At 41.3% G+C, this 23,510-nt stretch overlaps 1 protein-coding gene across 1 annotated transcript in view; it reads left to right on the plus strand.

Moving 5' to 3' along the window:
* Nucleotides 1–6,869: 6,869 nt before the first annotated feature.
* The window catches only part of CIST1 (colon, intestine and stomach enriched 1), an 88,248-nt gene continuing 71,607 nt past the window's right edge, over nt 6,870–23,510 (plus strand). The window contains exons 1-2 of the mRNA XM_063455595.1: nt 6,870–6,974; nt 7,358–7,494. Of these exons, the coding sequence (XP_063311665.1) occupies nt 6,907–6,974; nt 7,358–7,494 (205 nt within the window). The 5' untranslated portion in view covers nt 6,870–6,906. The remainder of the gene's footprint in view (nt 6,975–7,357; nt 7,495–23,510) is intronic.

The following is a 23,510-nucleotide window of genomic DNA, read 5'->3' on the forward strand; positions in this document are numbered from 1 at the left end:
TGGATAGGTAAATAAATAAATGAATAAATGAATAAATAAATGAATGAATGAATGGATATATATATATGGATTGTACCGGTGTGATTGCTTGAACTGAGAATTACAGTCTAGATGTTGGATAAATGGATGGATGTATACATAGATAGGCGTGTACTTCTATGGATATGCATATGAGTGTAAATATGCAGTTCCATCTGCATTCCTTGGATGAGTGAGTGGAGAGGTAGATGATCAAAATAGTAAAAAATAAGTAAAAAAATGAGGTTAAAAATACGCCATCTATGTGTCAGGAAACACATATCTATAGAAAAGCATTCAGTTCATAGTCTATGTTCAAGCCTTTGGGTGCTAAGGTCTCTAAGTTGAATATCCACTTGGCCTCGGTTTGGTCAAGATTTCTCTCCATGTCCCCACCCCTCCAATGTACATTTACTTTTTCAATGGGTAAGAATCTTAAACTTGTGGGATCTCCTCTATGGAATTCTTGGAAATGTTTGGAGAGATTGTGTGTCTGTAGTCCTCTCTTAATATTGCGTATATCTTCCGCTATTCTAGTTTTCAGGGATCTTTTTGTTCGTCCCACATATTGTTTGGGACAAGGGCACGTAATAAGATAGATGACTCCTACTGTGTCACAGCTCATGTTGGTGTGTAAGTTGTATTCTTCCAAGTTTGTTGTGGATTTGAATTTGGTCGTCTCCAATTCTAAGGAGGGATTATTCCTGCATGCTATGCATTTGGTGCATCTTTTGAAGCCTCTGGTTTCTGTTCTATCATGGGCATCATGAGAAGATTTTAGAGTTGGTGCTAGCATAAGTTGTAGGTTTGGTGCTTTTGTAAAGATGATTCGTGGTTTAGGATCAAGGATGTCGGTGAGTGTAGGATCACTCCTCAGTATGTTCCTATGTCTGTTTAAAATCTTCTCTATCGTACGAGATTGATGGTTAAATTTGGTTATAAAAGCAGGTGTCAGATGATGTGTGTCTGTAGTCTTCTTCTTGCTTTTTAAAGTGTTTTCTCTTGGAGTTGTTAAAGCTGTCTTTTTAGGGGGCGGGGCCTGACTGTGATGGCGGCTGGACGCCTTTTCAGAGAGCTCCGGGCAAAATATTGATTCCGCACCACTTGCCTGTGTTCCCGGCGCTCTTTCTGGGCCAGCTGTGAAGCTTGAAGGTCTAGCGACAATTGACCGGCTTTGTGCGCTCCGTGGCAGCCGTCCAGACTAAGCCCTCGGCGGGCTGGGGTGAGGCCTAGCGAGCAGTGTGGAGGGGAGAGGCGGCCGCTCTCCCTCCAAGGCTCCGACGGACTCTCGTCCAGCTATTGATGGCGCCCTGCTACCCCCCCGTTTGGACCGGTGCGGGAGATCCCGGTCCCCACCCTGGAGGCTCACTCACATCACCAGGGCTGTGCGATCCTGCCTCAAAAAGCGAGGATACCCCACGCGGCATATCCAACATGGCGGATGCTGCAGGCCCCAAGCCTGACTATGGAGGAGTGATGTCCAGAACGCTGTCCTTCCTGGACAAACTTATTGCCGACCTCTGGGGGACGCTGTCCCTCCGACCGCCTGCACCTGCCCTACAACCCTCGCAGGATCACCCACCTAAACCTGCTCCCCGGCAGCCTCCAACTCAGCGTGGTACAAGGAGAGCGCGAAAATGGCGGAGAAGACCGGGTCAGCAGAGCACAAGAGGCGGGAGGTGCAGGCTTGCATCAGGAAGGGGTGCCTATAAAGCCAGCAGCTGGAGTATCAAGAAGGATGCAACAGGGAGAGGAAAGCAGAGGATACCGAAAAAGCTACCATATGGTTATATGAATGCTGCATCAAGCATGTCTGAGTCAGTTCGTCTGCCAACTCACTCCATTACCTGGTACTACTCGCTGCCCATGAGGGGCATAGGCTGACAGCCAGGAGGGTCGGCTTGCTCATCCTCCCACCACGCACAGCCAGGAGCCACCCTCCCTTCTTAACCCACTTGTGCACTATGGTTGACATTTTTGTTACACGTGTGACTTTTCTGCTGACCCTGCATCCCAAAAACCCTAATGCTAGCACTTGCCTCTAAAGCCACCCAGGGTGGCACACTTCGCTTATGTATTAACCTTGTCATATAATCTACTTAACTCACTTATCACCTGTGCAACTATACAGCGTTACTTTAGTCTTATAACAAATACAAGGTTTCTGACGTTTAATGTTCTACTTGTCTTTACAACTCCTGAATATAATCTTGTTAAACTGTACGTGTGCGTAGATATAGACATATATATGTGTGTGTAGCTACAACCACACAATGCCATCTAGGACTAGACTGGATTACCCTGATTGTTAACAAGCCTACGTGTATCTTTCTATACTCTTGTTAAAAAAAAAAAATAAGTGCAGCATACCATGATTATTCAAAGCGATATGTTGATAATCCATCTTATGTAATGTACAATTGCTCAAACGTGTATTTACATCTGCACTCAAAAATAAAGAATTAAAAAAAAAAAAAAAAAAAAAAAGCTGTCTTTTTAGCGTCAGTCAGTAGTGTTGTGGGATATCCTTTAGCCAAAAATCTCTGTTCCATTTCCTCCATTTGTTCTTCACATGTTTCCAGTTTGGAACAGTTTTTTCTGATTCTCCTGAACTGGTTATGTGGGATGTTTTTCAACCAGGTGTGTTTATGATGACTGTTAAAAGGAATAAAACTATTACAGTCTACGGATTTCTTAAAAGTTTTAGTGTGTATTCTTTTTTCTTCAATATAGATATTTAAATCTAGAAATTTAATCTGTTGTTGAGAATGGTTGAATGTGAATTCCAAATTATACGGGTTGGTGTTGAGGTAGTTCTTGAATGAGTCCAGAGATTCCAGGTCCCCCTTCCAGATAAAAAAACAGTCATCTATATATCTCCGCCACAGGGACAGATTTGCGCCAAAGGGGCAGTTGTTCCATATAAATTCTTCCTCCCATTTGCCCATGAAGAGGTTCGCGTAGCTTGGCGCAAATCGTGTCCCCATGGCAGTACCTTCTATCTGGAGGTAGAATTGGTCATTGCACCAGAAATAATTATGGGTGAGGATGAATGCGATGCATTGGATCAGGAAGTCAATTTGGTCGTTCGGTAATTCTGAATACACTGCTAGTGAGTATTGTGTAGCTTCACAACCTTGTAGGTGTTCTATCACCGTGTATAGTGAGGTGACGTCTGCTGTGACTAAAAACATACCCTCTGTCCAATTAAAATCAGCTAAAATGTTTAAAATCTGCGTGGAATCTCTTAAGTAGGACTTGAGCTGAGGTACCAAGTTTTGTAGGAACTGGTCAACGTATTCGGAGAGATTGGCTGTGAGAGATCCAATTCCAGAGATGATTGGTCTGCCTGGTGGTTTTGTCAATCGCTTGTGGATTTTGGGTAAGTGGTAAAAAATTGGTATCCTTGGAAATTTTATGGATAAGTATTGATATTCTCTGTTGTTGATGATTCCTCTCTCTTTTCCCTGGTTCAATATCTCATTAAGTCTTTCCTTAAATTGCAAAGTAGGGTCTTGTTCTAGTTTTAAGTAGGTTGAGGTATCTGCCAATAGTCTTTGGTTTTCATCCACGTAGTCCCCAGTGTTCAAGATGACTAATCCGCCGCCTTTGTCTGCGGCTTTAAAAGTTATATCCTCCAACTTCATTAATTGTTTGAGTGAGTTTCTCTCTTTTCTTGTTAAGTTATCTTTTTTGATCTTGTTTGTAATCTCCTTTCTAAAATCTTTCTCCACCATTTTCTCGAATACTTTGATTGAGTCGGTCTTCATATATTGTGGATAAAAGGTGGAGGCAGGATGTAGTCCTGTATGTGTATATTCTTGTATTGTATCAGTTGTTATTGGGTCCTTGTCGGTGAAGAATTTCTTAATAGTAACCTTCCGTATAAACTTATGTAAGTCTATGCAGGCATTGAAGTTGGAACTTTTTGAGGTGGGTGCAAATTTCAAACCTTTTTTCAGAAGTGATAGTTCACAAGTAGACAACTATTTGCTACTTCTTTACCCCAATAGATTCCGTTTTGGTTACTGTCAGGGGGGGCTGCAGGGAGTGCTTACATTAACTTTAGATGAGGTGTTTCTGCATTTAGAATACTACCCTGAGGTACTATCATTACTGAGAGACGGAGATTATAGGGTGGGGGGATTTTTTGTTTTATTTCATTCAATATCCCTTAGGCGATTTCCTTAGGACATTTATCCCCATCCAGCCAGTTATGTCTCTTTGGATTATTAGCTAGCCAGCTTAGTTTCTAACAATTGGATTCTCAGCACGATTTACTAGAGGGGGGGGGGGGAGGCGGGGGCGACGAGAAACCTTTATTTATTTATTAATTCATTAGGCATCGCTGTCTGTATCGTCAGATAACTTTTTTCAGCGTTATCTTTACGATATACACGTTTTTCTCACCTCATACTGATTCCCCTCCCTTTAGAGACTGTGTTTTACACAGTTACCAAGAATCCTGCTACATTGTTTCCACCTAGTTTCGACATCCAGACTAGCATTTGATCACTCAGTTTATAGACCTCACTATTTTTTGTTACAGTTCTCTCCCAAAGTAGACAACTATTTGCTACTTCTTTACCCCAATAGATTCCGTTTTGGTTACTGTCAGGGGGGGCTGCAGGGAGTGCTTACAGTAACTTTAGATGAGTTTTTCTGCATTTAGGATACTAGCCTGAGGTACTATTATCACTGAGAGACGGAGATTATAGGGTGGGGGGATTTTTTGATTTACTTCATTCAATATCCCTTAGGCGATTTCCTTAGGATATTTATCCCCATACAGGCACGACCTCTTATCTATATCCTCTTATATTTTACATATTTTCTCTTTTTCTCTTTACTTCTCTATTATAGACACTATTATTTTATTGCAGTAATTATTAAAGGTTATATTTTATTTTTGTATATATGTATGGTAATCTACTAGGGGGCACCCTATTTTCTTTGACCCACCAGGTCTGCTTTTCTACGAAATCTTTTTCCCACAACAGCATATAGGGATGTTTGACAGTACTGTTAACATTGTTAAGTGCATTGTAGCACAAAGAGAGAGATTTGAGAATTGGTCGTTTACGTATGCAGTTTTGGCCGAAGGTTGTCAACTGCGTTTCCTCACAGTGTTGTATTTTTGCTGAGCTTATGATATGTTTGATTCAAATGTATGTAAAGATTTCCCTAGAGGGGAGTGAGAATTCTGTCTGTAAATAAGGAACTGATGGCCATTATCCCTCCATGGATCCAAGGTCCTAATGTCCCTGGCTAGAGCGTGCAGTGTTCACACGGGGGCAAAGTAAAGGGGGTTTAGTGAACGCATCAAATTCCGCGCCCATATTTTCCAGCTCGAGAGCAAGAAAGTTGTAATAGGAAGTCTAGTTGTTGTGTTATGACCTGCCTGCAAGAAGGACCATAGTTTCTTATCAATCGTGTCTGGGTATATACAGGCGTTTTCTATGGGGAGCCACAGCGGGGGCTTGTTTCATGATAAAATTTCCAATCCCTGAGCTAGTACTGAGGCTTTATAATAAGCTTTAACATTCTGAGTATTTTTGATGTGAGCAATGTATGGTGGCTACTTTTTTCTGTGGAGCAATGTTTAGGCAAATCTACCCCTCCCCCCCATAATTTATTATTTGGAGCAAATATTTCTTTGTTTGTTTTTTTCCCTTTTTTTCCCCTCTTTTTCCTGGTTCCAGTCTTTTAGGCTAATTACATTTAAATTAAGGTCTTGGTTAGAAGGAATAGTACGTATAATTACCGTTAAGGTCAAATGTTGGCTTTTCAATTATGGGGTAATTTCTACAATTATCTTGAATTACCTAAATACAGATGTTATTGATTTACCCTCGGTTCCTGCATCAAGAATATTTCATAGTCTGATATCTATCTGATACTATCTGATACGAAGTCTTATGGACATACCTGTCAGAGCCCTCTGCTTAGTTGGCTTTTAAGCCAACCAATCAGAGCTCTTGGACTAATATTGCATAGTATGGGAATTTTTTTCCATTATTCTGGAATTCTTTTTTTCCTCTTTTTTGGGGGGCTGAAGAAAAGATATAGAAGAAGATATATTCTATGAAGTATGATTTTTTTTTTCTCTACAAGTATTAGCTTTATTGCTTCCTCTCACTATTATTAGTGTGAGGGGTAAGTAGATTCTTTAAATTTGATGCAGTGGTGGCTAGGGGCTTAAGAAACCTTATCCAACAGGGGGAGGGTATTGGACAGATCACTTGTGATATATTTTTGAGACGAGGTGGACATGGGTTTGGTATGAGTGGGACACTAGGTCCCTTCCTTATATTGTAAGTCAACCACCCAATTGCCACCTATGGGTGGTTGCTGGAATGGATAGTAGGTCCTCCCATTTAATAATAAGTAGCCCACCCATAAGTAGCCCAGCCCACCCAAATATATTTTCATTATTAGGCCCACCACTTGGGCCACAGGTGAGGAAAGCGGGGTGGACAGAAAGGACACTGTATGACAAGCATTTCTGCTTTTTGTGTTGGGGGCCAGTAGCAACCCCTGCACATGTGATTTAGGCAGCTCTGATCTGGGCTACCTAATGTCAATTCTTGTGCAAAAAGCCTGTCTCTTGTCAGCACGCCCTTTGCACTGGCGACAGATGTAATCACCTTCTTCTCTTACAGGCAGCGCTGAGACCGTGTCTGCAATTTGAAGCCCTCTCTCCCTCCCCTTAACATTATTAAACTTGGCACTCCCTCTGTTCTCCTCACTTTTTATGAATTTGATCCCTTCCTCCTTCCCATACCATAGGAAATTTATCATTCTTTCTGTTCTGTCCTACCTCCTTGCTCTGCAGGGTCGACTCGCTGGCCGCGAGGATCATCTGACTGCCAATGAGCATTGCCCTTCATGGCCAAGCTTAGCTCAGGAGTTTCTAGCAGGAAGGGAAGTGGTGTTGGGCACCTGGCAGAACCCAAGTAAATTGTCAAACCATTCTTAGATGATTTAACTACTTATTCTTTTCGATCGCCACTGCACTCCTGGTATCATAACCACCACAACAGGCTTTTATTCTACACTGGTTTCCCAAGAGCACCTGTACTTTTGTATCATTAGTGTGAAAATATTACATCTGAATAACTTAACATTATGTTGAGCTGATATCACTGCATTGCTGTATTACTTTCAGACGCCTTATGTTGATATTCAGAATGTCAGTGTGACATATTTGATAACTGAATATAATTTTTTTTCTCTGATTTTCTATTACAAAAGACGTGCATAATGTTTAGACAAGTGAAAGGTTAAAGGCAGGCACACACAGTACTCAGGTTACACCTGTTCGTATCCTCCCCACTAGGATACACAGACTTGGTGTGACGGTATTTGCTAAACAGCTGCCAGAATATAACAGTGTCTCCACAATGGCTTTCCCAAGCAGCCTCTCCTCTGTGCTGCTGTTGGTTCTCGTGACTTTCCAAGTGTCTTTACAAGCAGGTAATAAGAGTTTTCTTTACATTTGGTATTAGATTGCCTGTTCTGCCTACAAGATACTTTACGTTATATTGTATTGATCACTTTTTACATAAGTTAACAAGTAACTAGTGCCCAGTATGTACTTTTTTTTTTTCTTGGTCTGCATGGGTCTCACCTCTCATCGAAACAAAGTTATGTTGCCACGTAGCTTTGTATAGCCCTATTTGTAAATTTACTTTTACCACTATCCACCCTCACTGATGTTCACACAAACAAATACATGCAATTAGCCATATTCATCATACATACATAACTAGCCACTCACACTAATACATAACATGTCACATACCCCAACCTAATTAGCAACATGCTGACACAAACACAGACACACAACAATGTATACACAGACAACGATTAACATGAATATATAGACACATTAAAACACATACAGAGACTTACACTTACACTTACATTCATACTGAAAGTCAGACACACTCATACGCAAAGTCAAACGAACACATATTCAAAATCACACACTGACACAAATAAACAATAACATCATGACACTCATAAACAGACTGGCACTTATACACTAACACTCATGCAGACTCATACAGACACTCACACTTATTTTAATCTCCTTTCTTCCTAATTTATAAAAGTATGTACCAGTTTATTTAGCACAAGAACACTGTATCTTTCTTTACAAAGACTGATTTCTAAACACATGTATGTAGTTTAAAGACACATTGCTGTGAGTATTATTGCTGTGGAGTTCTGTTTTATGCTCAGACGCACCATCTGTTATATACTCAGACATCTAGAATAGAATTGGGATAGAAAAAGAGAGACACTGGGATTTGGGCCCAAAATAGGGACTGTCCCTCCTAAATAGTGCCACTTGGGAAGTATGGTTCGACTACTTATACTGAAGATGTGCTCCTTGCATCATAACCACAACAGTAGTGGTTATAGTGCTTGCTGTGTACCTTAATTAACAAAGTGTGTTGTATAGTAGCCAGCTAATTCCAACAAAACAGAATAGAAAACCTAATCTTCACTACTTTAACAAATGGGTGCTAAACATCCAGTTTTCCTTAAACTGTCTGCTTGCCAAAAAAATGCAAGATACAGTCCACTTTTAGTTTTTGTGTCCCACCTCTGGATAAGCCAGATCTTTAGACGCTGTGACAAACAATCATATCACCATCACTTTCATTTCAGAAAAAAGCTCTCAACACGGTGTGTTTAAAGTCGCATTAGTCTTCTTTGTAACTTAGCTGGGTCCAGAAACATAGTAAGCAATGGTTTATTTACTTAACCCATTAAGGAACAAGACTGTTTTGAGAAGCAACGTGCTTACGACCATGGCGTTTTTGGTACTCTTGCCATGCTTTCATTCTATTTCAAATGTATATTTGTTTTTGTTTTTTTAAGGGAGAACTTGAGCTCTTTGTGCACATAAAACATTATTTAATATGAATAGAATAGTAGAAAATACACCACATTTTTCTCAGTTTTACATGTAATAATTTCTACACAACTAGTGCAACTAAAGAAAACTAACTCAAAATATATTCACTAATTCGTCCTAATTGTTAAAATGCATGATATGTCTATGATTTCAATTAAAGCAACACTATATTGTTAGGAATACAAAGCTGTAATCCTAACACTATGGTGTCCCTCTGGTCCCGCACCCTCAATGCCACAGCAATTAAAGGGTTAAAAAAAACTTTTTTCACCTACCTTATTCCAACGCTGGTGCCACTCGGAGCTGATTCCATCTCCGCATCTTCTGACATAATCACAAGGGGAATCTAATGCTTGCCGCACAGCAAGTGCCTTTCCCATAGGAATTCATTGACTCAATGCTTTCCTATAAGGATTTTGAAGACATTGGATGTCCTCATGCAAAGCACAAGGATGTCCAGTGTTGTTTCACGGACATAAACTCCTGAAACAGCAGGAAGTACCTATAGTGACTTTCTAGTAGACAGCCAATAGAGGCAGTCTTAACCAGGGCTCGAGTCCTGCAGGAACGTGTGGGAACGGCGTTCCTGCACTTTTTTCACAGGAGGAACGCCGTTCCCCCTGCAGGCACTCAGATGCCCTGTGTTCCCTGATGGACTCCCCCCCCCCCCTGGCGGGCGGTGCTCTCCCTGTCACACGTGGCGAGGGAGCTGTGTCCTCTCTGCTCCCTCTCGCCGCGAGTCATTTTCTGATGCAGGGAGCCGGAATATGACGTCATATTCCACCTCCCTGCATCAGCAGACAACTCACGCGGCGAAAGGGAGCAGAGAGGATACAGCTCCCTCGCCGCTGTGACAGGGAGAGCACTGCCCGCCTCACTGCAGCCCCACTGGACCCCATTCATGCCAGCTTTCCTAAAAGGTAGGGAGGCTGGGTGGGCGGGCAATGTTAATTTTAATAATATTAATAATTTGTATATATGTATGTCTGTGTGTGTGTCTGTTAGTGTGTGTCTGTATGTCTGTTAGTGTATGCACGTGTGTGTGTGTATGTGCTTCTGTTAGTGCATGTTTGCGTGTATGTGCTTATGTTAGTGTATGTTTGCGTGTATGTGCTTCTGTTAGTGTATGTTTGTAAGTGTCTGTCAAATCAGTGAGAGTCTGTTTGTCATTTAGTGTGTGTGTGTGACTATTAGTGTGTGCCTGTCAGTGTTTGTGTGTGTCTCTCTGTCAATGAAGGAGTGTGTCAGTGAATGTGTGTGTGTCAAATCCGTGACGTCTGTGTGTTTGTCATTGAGTGTGTGTGTTACTGTCAGTGTGTATCTGCCAGTGTGGGTGTCTGTCAGAGAGTGTGCTTAAAGGGACACTATAGGCACCCAGACAACTTCAGCTCATTGAAGTGGTCTGGGTGCAATGTCCCAGTACCCTTAAACCTACAAGTGTAATTATTGTGGTTTCTCAGAAACTGCAATAATTACCTTGAGGGGTAACTCCACCTCTAGTGGCTGTCTACCAGACAGCCGCTAGAGGGACTTCCGGGTGGTTAGGTGACCAAAAGTCGCCTAACTGATGCTGGTCGTCCTCACCCTGTGCATGAGGACATTCAGCATCTGCTAAATACCCATAGGATTTTAACCCCTTCAGTTTTGAGTGGGGGAGGGGAGGACATGAGGGAGGGGGGCACTATAGGGAATTATAATGCCAGAAAAACAGCTTTGTTTTCCTGGCACTATAGTATTTCTTTAAAAGGAGCAGGAAAAGGTGGAGTCTAAAGAGAAAAGGTGTGTTCTTAATCAGGAAACGGTGTGCCCTTGACAGGAAGGGGTGGTAAATTTAGATTAGGGGGTGCTCAGGTATAGTCATGCCTAGGACAGCACAAAATTAAAATACACCACTGTGTGAGTGTCTGAGTATGTGTGTGCGTCTGTGAGTGTATGTGTGTGCATATATATGCATACAAGTGTTTTTGTAATAGTTACAAAATCCTAAACCGCTACTCAAAAGTTATATAATTGTACAAAATACATCGCCCAGGTTATGTAACCAATAGCATTTTCACACTTTTTATTTAAAACCTTTTTTTTTTCAAGAATCGCAGAGCCTGCATGTGCCACTACTATAAAAATTTAATTTATATTTTGCTACATTGTATGACAACATTATACTCTAATACTACCCCTAATCTTGCCCCTAATCAAACCCATAATCTAACAAATAACCCTACCCCTAATCTAATTTATAATCCAACAACCAATTCAATCGTAATCCTGCCCTTTAATCCCACCTCCTAAACCCACAGAGAGATTCCCTCTGCTGCCTTCTGACATCAGTACTGATTTTTCTCTGACCCTGGGAGTCTCTCTAACACTGGGGCAAACTATGAATCACGTTGGCTGAGTGTGGTCGCTTAGCCGGGTGTCAGTTTTCGGCTGCTAATTGTGACCTCAGTTGACAGAGGGGACCCATAGGTATTCAATGATACCTGAAGCTCCTTGGTATCAGCAGGAACTTAACCGTGCTGATACTTTTAATGCAAACTGGTTTGTGCCATCAACAGGTGCATAGACCGTCATGCAGTTGCTAGGGGCTAAAAAAATTAGGAATTCCAGTTCTGGACACTATTTTGTTACAGTAGGTGATATACATAGGTCCAGAGCCATGGCCCTTACGTTATGATGAACCATGATTTGGGTATATCATAATAAATGTTATATACATTATCTTTTTGTACCTTACTTCTCACCAGGGGCCCATCCTTCTTAAAATGTCTCCTTCACTTTTTGTGCTCTTTGCATATTTTAACTTACCTGTATCCGTCCCTCATGGTTGCTGCCATCATCTTCTGCGTGGTCCTCTTCAGCTTGACACTGATGTCAATGACGGAACCTGCCAGATTGCAGGATCCTCCATAGAAACAACCTTTTTTTCCCCCTGAACCATTACTAGCGACAGCTGACGGCTTGACAAGGTTTGAATAAAGGTAGCTCTGCCTCTTGTCAAGTTTGTCACGTGTGGTTAAAATACTAAGACAATGTAGTCCCTACTTTCTGTGAAATTCCAACAGTATTCTATCAGCATTTCATAAAGATTTTATCTTTAAAACAGAAATGTCTTCTGATGATGGATTGGAGCCCTTGCATGACTGCTGTATCACTCTTTCACACACTGCACATGGTGTTAAACTGAAAGGAATGTACCTTGTTGGGTTGTCACTGGTTGATTGGAAATCACTATTTTTTTTATTTAATTTTTATCCACACCATTACTAGCAAAGTAGGACCAGGGACCAAGTCTGAGTCTCAGGGAGGCTCCTTGCTCCCAGCTAATAAGGTGGGGAAAAGAGTTAACACTTTTAACACATATCTATTGAGGTTCACTGTTCTATTTAATTATATTACTGTGGCAGAGAGGAGAGATTAAACCATAAACAGTGTTCTTTTTTTTGGCCGATTGGCACATTGTCCAAAATCTGTAACTCCGAACTGCCAGCTGTGACATCAGAAGAAGGGGTATGGTATGGAGAAGAAGCCGTATTTTTTGGGTGGGAGGAGGGCATGGGCAATATGCAGTATAGTTTGCTTTGATGGACAAGAGGTCTACCCAATGATGTGGGTTGCATCTTCTGTCCAATCGAGAGGTGGAGAAAAAGATAATTTCATTCACAGATGAGTGAAATGACCAATAGAGAGGAGCAATAAAATAATAAGGATTTTTAAGCTTTTTCTAGAGCCCTGAAGTCAGTTATTGAGGGAGACAAATCGGTGGACAGGGATTGCCAGCCTGGTTTTATCCTTGTTGTGCCTGTTTGGGAGTGAGAGATATAGCCTGTGTCATTGATCCGCATCCGAATGTGAGACTGATTAGGTTACTGATTTGTCATCCACTGCCACCTATAACAACTTCCTGAGTCATTGATCCTAGTGTAAGACTGGTTAGGTTGATGTCACTTACATCAATTTTGATTCTCTAATATAGAGCGTGACACGTTTTTAACCGTTTGTAGTAAGAAATTAGTTTTAGTCTTTTCAGTTCAAAATGAAAAAGAAAGTTCCTCTTCATGAGCTACTGTCTGTGTCACTTACACCAAGTTTGAGCGGGAGATAGTCTGGGTCAATTGCTCCTAGTGTGAGCCTGATTATGTTACTAATGTGCCTTGCCACTGACAGTGACACTTATACCAACTTTGAGTGGAAGATAGCCTTTTAATTGCTCCTGGTGTGAAACTGATTATGTTACTGATGTGCCTTGCCTATGACAGTGACACTTATACCAACTTTGAGTGGGAGATAGCCTTTTTAACTGATCCTATTGTGAAACTGGTTAGGTTACTGCTTTGCCTGGTCACTACCAGTGCCACACTTAGATCACGTTTGCATCACTTAATTATTTTATTGATTTGTGTTGTTTTTTTTTTTAAATGTATTTATTCCAATTATTTGATACAGATTATTTGATTTTAAATGTGTGAGTGTAGTAAACTGACACACATTGTACTGCAATTTGCAAAGCACAAGTGAACATTGCACTGCATATGGTAGGTCTTTTTTTTTTAACTCTTTTAAGAAATATATTTTTGTATCCATTATGTGCTGTGTGATTGTGTTAGCACTTTGTAGTGTTCGGTGTGCTATTCACAGTGTAGTGTTTTCTACCACTCCACACATGTAAGTCACTTGTTGACGTGCTCTATGTTGAAGAAGTATCCTAATTTAATTGTTCTTTATACAAATGCCTATTCCCCCTCCTTTTCCACTGAGCTAATGGAGGTAACAGTGAGCCTGTGACCACCTTTATTTAAGAGGTTGAGCAGAGTACCGAAGTAGTGTCCCCAGTGTCTGGTCTTGGTGGAGGTGGTGATACTTGTAGTACTGATGTTGCTCTTTACCACCACTGCAGGCATAGCTCATGTAGCTCTGGTGCCAGAAAATCTAGACTATGAGGAGAGTCTGGAGAGGACAGGCAGCTAGTGTGCACTCTTCTACATTTTCTCCTTGTCTAAGCCCATTTCTATCTGCCTTTGAATTACCAGATAAGAACGAGACAGTTGTAACATCATTTGCTACTTGTGCCACATGTAGTTCACCAACTGTCGTTCTTAGCTTCACCACCACTCCCACCACTATTTCAATTAGCATTAGTCATCCAAGTGCTAGTGTAGAGGCTAGCGTTACAACAGTTTTCACTACCAGTGATACAAATCCATCCGTATATTCAGCAGCCACAAGGCACTATTGTATTGTGCTGAGAGAAAGTTTGGTATCACTATGAGTGCTTCCAAAAAGGCTGACTTGCAAAGTGAGTACTAGGGAAGAGTGACGGCTCATGAATCTACATCTGCAAAGGCACCACAAGTATGGATTATTGAGGGGAAAAAAACAGGAAATGTTAAAATACTAGGGCAGACCATGGCTATTGTATTTGATTGAGCACTACCACCTGCCACCAGAGGTACCTCCTCCATTGCTATGCCCGTTAGGCAGAGCAGGGGAATGTTGAGGATAGTGTCAGAAGTCAACATGTACAGTTGAGCTCCTCATCATTCCAGCAATGTGTTCACGAACCCACTTATTTTGATGCATTTCATTCCAAGGGCCTGTCAAAATAGCAAGCTAAAAACTAATTTTAAAATCACCCACCTGATTGCTGTAGAGGAAGCTTATTTTTGATGACAGAAGGGCAGCACCTCAAGCTGTTGATACTCCTGATCCACTTTCATCTGGAACATAGTCCCGTCACTGTACCGTTCCTGCATTGTAGGATTGAAGGAGCAGCAGGCCAAGGCTAAAAGTCAGTCGGTGCACCTCACCACAGATTTATCGAGTGTTTTTGTGGCCTGAATGTATTCCTTTCCATAATTGCACACTGGTGGCAGCCTATGGAGCTTTACATGGTGGTGGTAGTGGAGAAGGTCCAACCTTTGCATCATGGAAGGCTGGGAGTGGATCTGTACGGCAACAGGGCTGTCCATCTCTTCTCCATCATGCTGAAGTGATGAACAAAAAGCATACTTCAGAAAGCAGGCACCAATGTGCATGCTGGATTCGTGGTCACCAACAAAGCTGCTAGCATGATCAAAGCTCTGCAAGATGATTTCTTTGTACATATGCACTGTTCTACACACATCCTACATATTCTATTGAAGGCTTCAGTTGCCAAACGCAACCATACTTAGCTTTCCACTGTAGTGTGAATAGTAGCCAACTCTTGAGGTAAGAGAAAGAGAAAACAGGGCTGCCCACAAACTGTCTATGCCAGGACGTCATCACAGGGTCTAATTCCAGTTTAGATGTGGAAACAATTTTGGAAGAGCATAGGGCAATCCAGAGTCTGTCTTCTGACCACTATATTGACATTGAGTCCCCACTGTAGTGTGAGGAATGGACAGTAGTATGGCAGCTAGTGTCTGTTCTTAAACCATTTAGGGATATGACAGAAAATTCGAGCCATTGTAACACCATTTTCGGACAGGTCATCCGCTTGTTTACCCATTTTATAAATAAGATGTATACAATTCTGGAAAATAGAATTCATGACAACACACTCCACAACGATGTGTCAGAAGTGGTCAAAAGGCTGCAAGATGTACTCAAAGCATGTCTTCACAAGCAAGTTGCTAATTTCCCTAAACTGACCCTAGCTTCCCTGGAAGGTAGGGGGAAAATTGCTCCCTGATGCAAGAGCCTGACATAGAGGGACACAATTATTGACATGGTCTGTGATTTGCAGCAAAACAGAGGCATGCTGGACAAAGAGGATTTGCAGATTGAACCTAACATGTCATTATCAGCAGCAGCACAACCCCAACATAGCAGAATGGAGCAACTGCATTTTGGGCAGAGGCTCTTGACGGTTCAGTGCGTACTAATGAAGCACCAAGCAGCCAAAATGATTGTAATGCCATTGAAATGGTCAGACCTTTCCTTTATGAATCTTTTTTGCCTACTGATGACCCTCTGAGCTACTGGGATAGACCAGTCCTCCGTCTGGTCATTTCAACAGCAACTGTTGGCATGACCAGTGTCCAAAGTGAGCAAATGTTTGCTGTTACAGCGAACATTCTTAATACACAATGCTCACAAATGTCCCTGCAATTGATGGAGCAAATAGCTTTCATCAAGTTAAATTTTCCCAAGTAGGGTTACCCACTACTGTCAGTTAAATACATAAGGTGCCGTCATATGCTAGCTGAGCTCCAATTGGCCACCCCCTTTACTTTTAAAGTTGTTTCAAAATTTGCAAAAATATTTTAAAATCTGGTGGTGAATACAAAAATTTAACTGAGTGAAGTACAATTACTCACGCTACAGATTGGATGTGTGGGAAAGGAGTTAAAGGGACACTATAGTAACTTTAGCTTAATGAAGCAGTTTTGGTGTATAGAACATGCTCCTGCAGCCTCACTGCTCAATCCTCTGCCATTTAGGAGTTAAATCCCTTTGTTTATGAACCCTAGTCACACCTCCCTGAATGTGACTTGCACAGCCTTCCATAAACACTTCCTGTAAGAGAGCCCTATTTAGGCTTTCCTTATTGCAAGATCTGTTTAATTAAGATTTTCTTATACCCTGCTATGTTAATAGCTTGCTAGACCCTGCAAGAGGCTCCTGTATGTGATTAAAGTTCAATTTAGAGATTGAGATACAATTATTTAAGGTAAATTACATCTGTTTGAAAGTGAAACCATTTTTTTTTCATGCAGGCTCTGTCAATCATAGCCAGGGGAGGTGTGGCTAGGGCTGCATAAACAGAAACAAAATGATTTAACTCCTAAATGACAGTGAATTGAGCAGTGAAATTGCAGGGGAATGATCTATACACTAAAACTGCTTTATTTAGCTAAAGTAATTTAGGTGACTATAGTGTTCCTTTAATTACCCACTGAAGTTTTATTTTTTTGAAAAATCGCATTTTTTTTACTTGAAATAATTCCTGCTGAGATTACTCTCCATTTTTATTAGGACAAGACTGCAAAATGAAAAACAATCAATTATTATAAAAACAAGTTATTTCACATTTTTCTTATCCAGATATGTATTAATCAAACCAGGTAGAGGACAATAACATATTGGTAATGTAAATGTTCTTTTGTATTCACACTTTAGTATGACTCACTAATAAACTGGTAAATTTACAGATGCTCATGTATTCTAATATATAAATAATTTTGTGGCAAGGAATTTCTTCTTTCAAACGAATAATTTACGTGCAACTGCTATGTGGCACATATGACTCATAAGGCAAGGTGATGCAATCTCTGTCTACTTTGAGAGAAGGTAATCTAGATACATAATATAAAGAAAGTCTGACTCAATAAAGACACTAAATCCCAGTAAAAAAATAATAAATATTATGCCTTACGGCAACGTCTGCTACCCACCAACAGACACACAGAGGGGCTGGGGGAGAAGAGACAAAAAGAAGAAGGGGGGTGAAAGGCACACAGAGGGGCTAGGGGAAGTGAAACACAAAAAGGTGCTAGGGAAGAGACATACAGAGGGCTGTTGGGAGTAAAAAGAGAAACTAGTAGAGGGGCTTACATAAGAAGCAAAAAGAGGGGATGGGGATAGGGAAGGGGAGAAAGATAGACATAAAGGGGCTGTGGGAGAGACATACAGATGGGTGGGGGAGAAGAAACTAGGGTCAGGGGGAGACACTAATAAGTGATGGAAATGGGAAAAAGAGACACAGAAGGCGATAGAAGGGGGGATGACACACAGAGAATCACAGAGGGGCTGGTGGGCAGAGAAGATACTCAGAAAGTGGGGGAGAAAGACACACAGAGGGGCTAGGGTAGGGGAAAAAGAGAAGCACAGAGGGGCTGGGGGGCTGTAAAGAGATGTACAAAGAAAAGGGCTGGGGGAAAAAATCACAGGGAGAGGCTGGGGACGGGTAAAAAGAGAAACATAGAGGGACTGGCAGTAAAAGACACACAAAAGGGGCTATGAGGAGAAATATATACACAAAGGAGCTGTGAGGAGCAAATGACACACATGGACTGGGGGAGTAAGAGACACACAAAGGGGCTGTGGGACGTAAGAGACACACAAAGGGGTTTGTAAGAGACACTAGGGGGTGTAAGACTCACCAAGGGATAAAATGGGGCATAAGATACCTTAAGGGGAAGTGTAAGACAAAAATGGGGAATAAGATACACTAAAGGGAGTAAGACATTCAACAGAGAGGAATTGAAACACAAAAGGGGTTAAGAAATTCAAAAGGGAGTCAGAGACACACAGGCAATGAATGTGTTTTTTTTTTTGGGGGGGGGGGAGGGGGGTAGGGGACAAAATACAATACATGCCTTAGTAGCCAAAAGTACTTGCACCAGCCCTGGTAAAATATACATACAACATTAAAACATGAATGTCGGGTTTAAGTAAAAGACTATAAACGTGCATCACAAAGAAAACAGTGCAATTTACCCATGATCATCCACCCCACAAATGTAAAGTAACGAAAAAGCATACACTATGCGTTTTGACAAATTTCAATAGAAATTGAGAAATATAACTTTTATAAATTAAAATGTTGATCCTACATAATCCGACATAATTAAATGCATGCACATTTTTTTATTTTATTTTTATTTCGGCAGTGGAGTGTTTATTGGCAATCTAATACTGCATTTGTAATTGTAGTTCAGTTAAATTATTTTATGTGTTGTCTAAAATACTGTGTATTGTTTGAACCTGGCACTACAAAAGATAATTGCTCCACAGTCATTTTGTGTTGATTATCATATTCACATCTAGCATAACTTTGCAGAGGATCGAAGAGTAGTCTTTACAAATGAAATTTTCAGGGTATCGTTTTTCAGAGCACGTATATTTTCTCAGGGAATATGATATCCCTTGGCAATCCAAATGTCTGTTTACACCATCATACCTGTCTCATTCTTTCAATACTGCATAAGCCATATCTTGTTAAATGGAGGTTTTTTTTTTTTACATCTTTTAGCTGGAAGTGTTAAAGCAGGAAAACAGGTTGTTAAAATACGACAAAGATGACAAAATACCCCACATAACAGCTGTAGAAATTATGTGAGACTTGTCTTGAAAATTTAACTAACCAAATGTGTGTTATTGATAGTGTTTTACATTCTTTCTATGCAATGTAAAGTTCAATTATGGTAGAAAACTATTAACTCAAGCCATAGTGGTTGACTGAACAGAAACTATAAGGATGGAGGTGCCCCCTTCTGCCTTTTAAGGTATTAGATGGATGATGCTTTAAAGATGACCAAATCAAAAACAAAAGTAAAAAATTCTCACTTTTAGTAGGGACACTATAGTTACCAGAACAGCTACAGCTTAATGTAGTTGTTCTGGTGAGTAAAGTGACTTACTGCAGGCATTGCAATGTAAACACTGCCTTGTATTTACTTAGTTCTGTGCTCAGGGTCTCAGACCAGCTGTTTTATTTTCTTCCTCCTCTCACTTAGGGGTGTCCCCCCCTTTTCTATTCCTTTCTAATTCCTGGTCTATGACTTTGCTTGCGGGGGTGCTTGGGTCTTAACGTTTCTGTCTCCCATCTGTGGCTAGCTCCCTCCCCCCTCGGAAGGGGACCCCGATCGCGTAGTCATTGGCACTCCAGAGGTCTGGGACCAATGCCATTATGGCCGTACTCGGCACTATGTCCTCTGCCTTGTCCCAAACGATTTCCCAAGCATTGATGACGCTCCCCTCGGGCACGGGGGGCACGGGGACCACGGATCCCTCGACGCGTACCCCGCGACATGAATGAGACTCCCTTGGGGCTGCACCAAGAAAAGCTAGCCATAAATCTAGGCATATCTCTCCATCTGCCTCCAGAAACAATATGACAAGCGTATCTCAAGGCACCCCTGAAAGCATGTCAAATCCATGCAAAAGAGCCTTTCTGCACCAGGCAGAACAGGCACGGTGGTGGAAATGTGCGAGAGCACAGAATGAGAGTGACTCAGACTCAGAGATCGGATCTAAAAGGAGGCTGAAGTGGATTCCAATAGTGACTCATACAATGATTATGGGGACTTGATCTCCTTACCTCCGCCATGGCGGGATGACAGGAGGTGACCCTGGGGATGATCCTCCTGCAACCGCGGGGACTGCCCTCATAGACCCACTGGGCAAGCCATTGTTCGACCCGGATGACCTTCACCACCCGAGGTCGGCTGAGTGGCTCCCGGCGGACCATGTGGCCCGAACCTGGAAAATTGGGTGCGGCACCCCCTTAGCAAGGCGGCACGTAATAAGCTCAGAGCTGAGTGCCCTAGACCGGTGGTGCCTAACAAGGTGTGTGAAACCCCAGAAGTGGACCCCAAAATGACACAATTCTTATCAAAGATGGGTTGTAAAGGCCTGGACTCGGCACTCAGGTCGTGCCAAGATAAACACCTACACATTTTTGCGTTAAAGGTTCGGACACTTACCCGACCCCCTCTAACCCTACGTCACTTGGCGAGACTCATCGGACTGTTGGCATCGTCAATCCAGGCGGTGTTCCCGGCTCCCCTCCATTATCGAGCTCTCCAGCAGTTGAAGATGGCACATCTGCGAGAGGGAGTATTATATGGTATCACAGGGAAACAAAAGACGAATTGCGTTGGTGGATTCACAGTCTACGTGCGTGGAACGGCAGGGCCATATTCGGATCTCAGCCAGAGTTCACCATAGACTCGGACACGAGTCTCCATGGCTGGGGCGCCCACTGCGAAGGTGTGTCCACAAGAGGGTACTGATCAGAGAGTAAATCCAGAATGCACATCATCTAGCGGGGGAGTTTTGCAGGGAGACCGCCAATGCCTGCATTCGCCTACTATGGATAACATATCGGCAGTTCGATATTTCAACCACATGGGCAGTACCCAGTCGGCACTGTTGGCTCGCTTGGCAATGGACTTATGGGAGTTTTGTCTAATACGGAATCTGGTGGTCCATGCGGGGTACCTACTGGGCATGCACAATGTTTAGGCGGATTGGAACTCACATTTTATCTCGGACAGCAGCGATTGGAGATTAGATGTAGAGGTGTGTGGCACTATTTCGTCCCTTTGGGGTCCGTTCATCATAGACCTTTTTGCCTCACGGCTCAACACCCAGCTGCCCCTGTATTATCACTTTGTGTGACAAAGTATAATGTAATGTAAAACAATAAAAATGTGAGAGTGCAACTAAAATATAATTTAGAACCTAGAACAATGTGTTTTATTTACACAGACTGATTTGCAAACACATTTATTGTAGTTTGAAGACACATTAAATGTGAGTATTATTGCTGTGGAGCTCTGTTTATACACTCGGATACAACAACAACAATATGGAGCTCCTAGAAAAGTGGGACACGGGGATTTGAACCCAAAATAGGGACTGTGCCTTTTAAATAGGGACACTTGGGATATATGCTGTAGTCTTATTTTAACTAACAAGTGAATAAAATAAGATATAATGTAATATTTAAAACATAAAATGAGTAAGGGTAATTTTTACAAAGTGCTTTGGTAAAAAAATAAAAAAAAGGCAATTATCTTACTGTTTGCAATCCTACCTTTCCTACCAAACACACAGAATATAGTTGTCAATTCTAGTTCTAGTTCTACATTAGGTTCAGAGTGCATACTTTGTGGCTTTGTTTAAAAAGAGGGTGTGCTTGACGTTGTGTCAAGTAGCAGGTATCAGTGAGATCCAGAGGGAGTAACTATGGGAGAGGCTGGGCTCTAAACGTACAGCAAACATGACACGAGAAAATAAGCCGTTTCGATTAGTCGCTAAACAGTGATTCATTTTTAAATTGAAAATCGGCATCAAATTAAGACTCATCTATTTGGAAAAAAAAAAAATTCCCGAAGCCTGCAAAACTTTAATATTTTTCTTTAAACTCAGTTCTGTCTTTAATTTATCAAGGCAGTTGTCACGTCACCATTACTGTGTAGTGAATAAAATCCATTGTTAAAGCTGAGCATTGTAAACCTGTTTTAGTAAAAACAAACATTTCTGTCCTTTTCCTGGCAGCCAGCCAATTAAAATAGAATAACCGTGAAAAAAATCAACTGTTAACATTTCAGAATAGTTTGTTGAAAGAGGATATGCCCAGTTTTAAACACAAACAAAATTCGCTGAACTCCAAACTCAGCAAGATTTAAATTATTAAAGGCAAAATGCAGTAGAAATTCAATGATTTGCACCTATAGACCACATCTAGTATCCGCTTTAAAATCAGCAAATCACCCAAGTAAATCCTATACAAAGCGTTTTTAATTAACTAGATTTTAACCAGATCTGCGCTAATAAGAGGTAAATCACCTAAATAGAGTCATAGGTGTTTTGCTGGTGAATCTATTAAAATATGTGCTATTTGCCATCTTGCAATGCAGGTATCCAGCAAGTAAATATAGTTGAAAATAAATTGGTGAATTTATTTTCATGAGATGAATTACAGCAGAGGTGTTTTTCTTGATTTGTTAAAAATATAGTTTAGCATAAACCTGGAAAAAAAACTATTTATGAGCTATGTTGGTTATGAAGCTAAGTGATCCTTAAAGTGCAAATTTGACATTCAACCATTTGTCAAAAAATCACAATTAGACAGAAAAGTTATGGAGAAACTTTGATACATCTGTCCCTATTATGTGTGAACAGAATAGTATTGCGCAGTGGTCCTTACATGGCACTGTAGGCACCCAGACCACTTCAGCTCATTGAAGTGGTCTTGGTGTTGTGTCCCTTTTGCACCTTGTAAACATTTCAGTTACATATTACCTTTGGTCCATTATCTGACGCGGACGTCCTTGTGCTCTGCATGAGGACCTCCGGCGTCAGATTTTATGATTAATGCTTTCCTATGGGGAAATCCTAATGCGAGCGGCTATTGAGAAGCGTGGGCAGAGCCTGATTCAGGTAAGTGACTAAAGGGGTTTTAACCCCTTCAGCGCGGCTGAGGGGGGGCACATTAGAAATCTATAGTGCCAGGAAAACAGCTTTGTTTTCCTGGCACTACATGATCCCTTTAATGTTAATCTGCAGGTAAAATCACTCAAATGCATTATAACAGAGTTTTGCAGAGTGTTGTAAGTCATTCAGATAAGTGAGTGCTGCCTTGTTCTGTTAAAGGGGATTACCGTAATGCCAAAAAATGTCACAGTGGTAATACTGTGACAACAGTTCTTCATATAAATTAAAAATTAAAATATAAAAAAGTGTTGTGCGCCGTTCTTTTAAACAAACAGGCCTATTTTTTTTTTTTAATTCTTTATTTTTCTTGTGCAATGATGGACATCAGGTTTGCAGAGCCACAACAGCATCCGCGGACATTTTTCATAACATTTCAATAGCGTGGCCGTCTAGACAGCACATTTTTATATTTTTATAACATGAGGAAAGCAGGCATTTAGACATTTATGTTTGATATGTTAGCATGTCAGGTTAAATCTGCATATCACAAAGCTAGTTGCGCTGATGTTTAAACTTATCTAGTGTTACATTGTTGAGGAAAAAGGCTTTAACGTTTAAGGTGTAGGTTGCACATTGTCAACTAGTTCAACAAGCTTAAGATGTCCTATTAAATAGGACTAGTTAATAAAATGATGCA

The sequence above is a fragment of the Pelobates fuscus genome, chromosome 5, assembly GCF_036172605.1.
Source record: "Pelobates fuscus isolate aPelFus1 chromosome 5, aPelFus1.pri, whole genome shotgun sequence".
NCBI classification, from domain to species: Eukaryota; Metazoa; Chordata; class Amphibia; order Anura; family Pelobatidae; genus Pelobates; species Pelobates fuscus.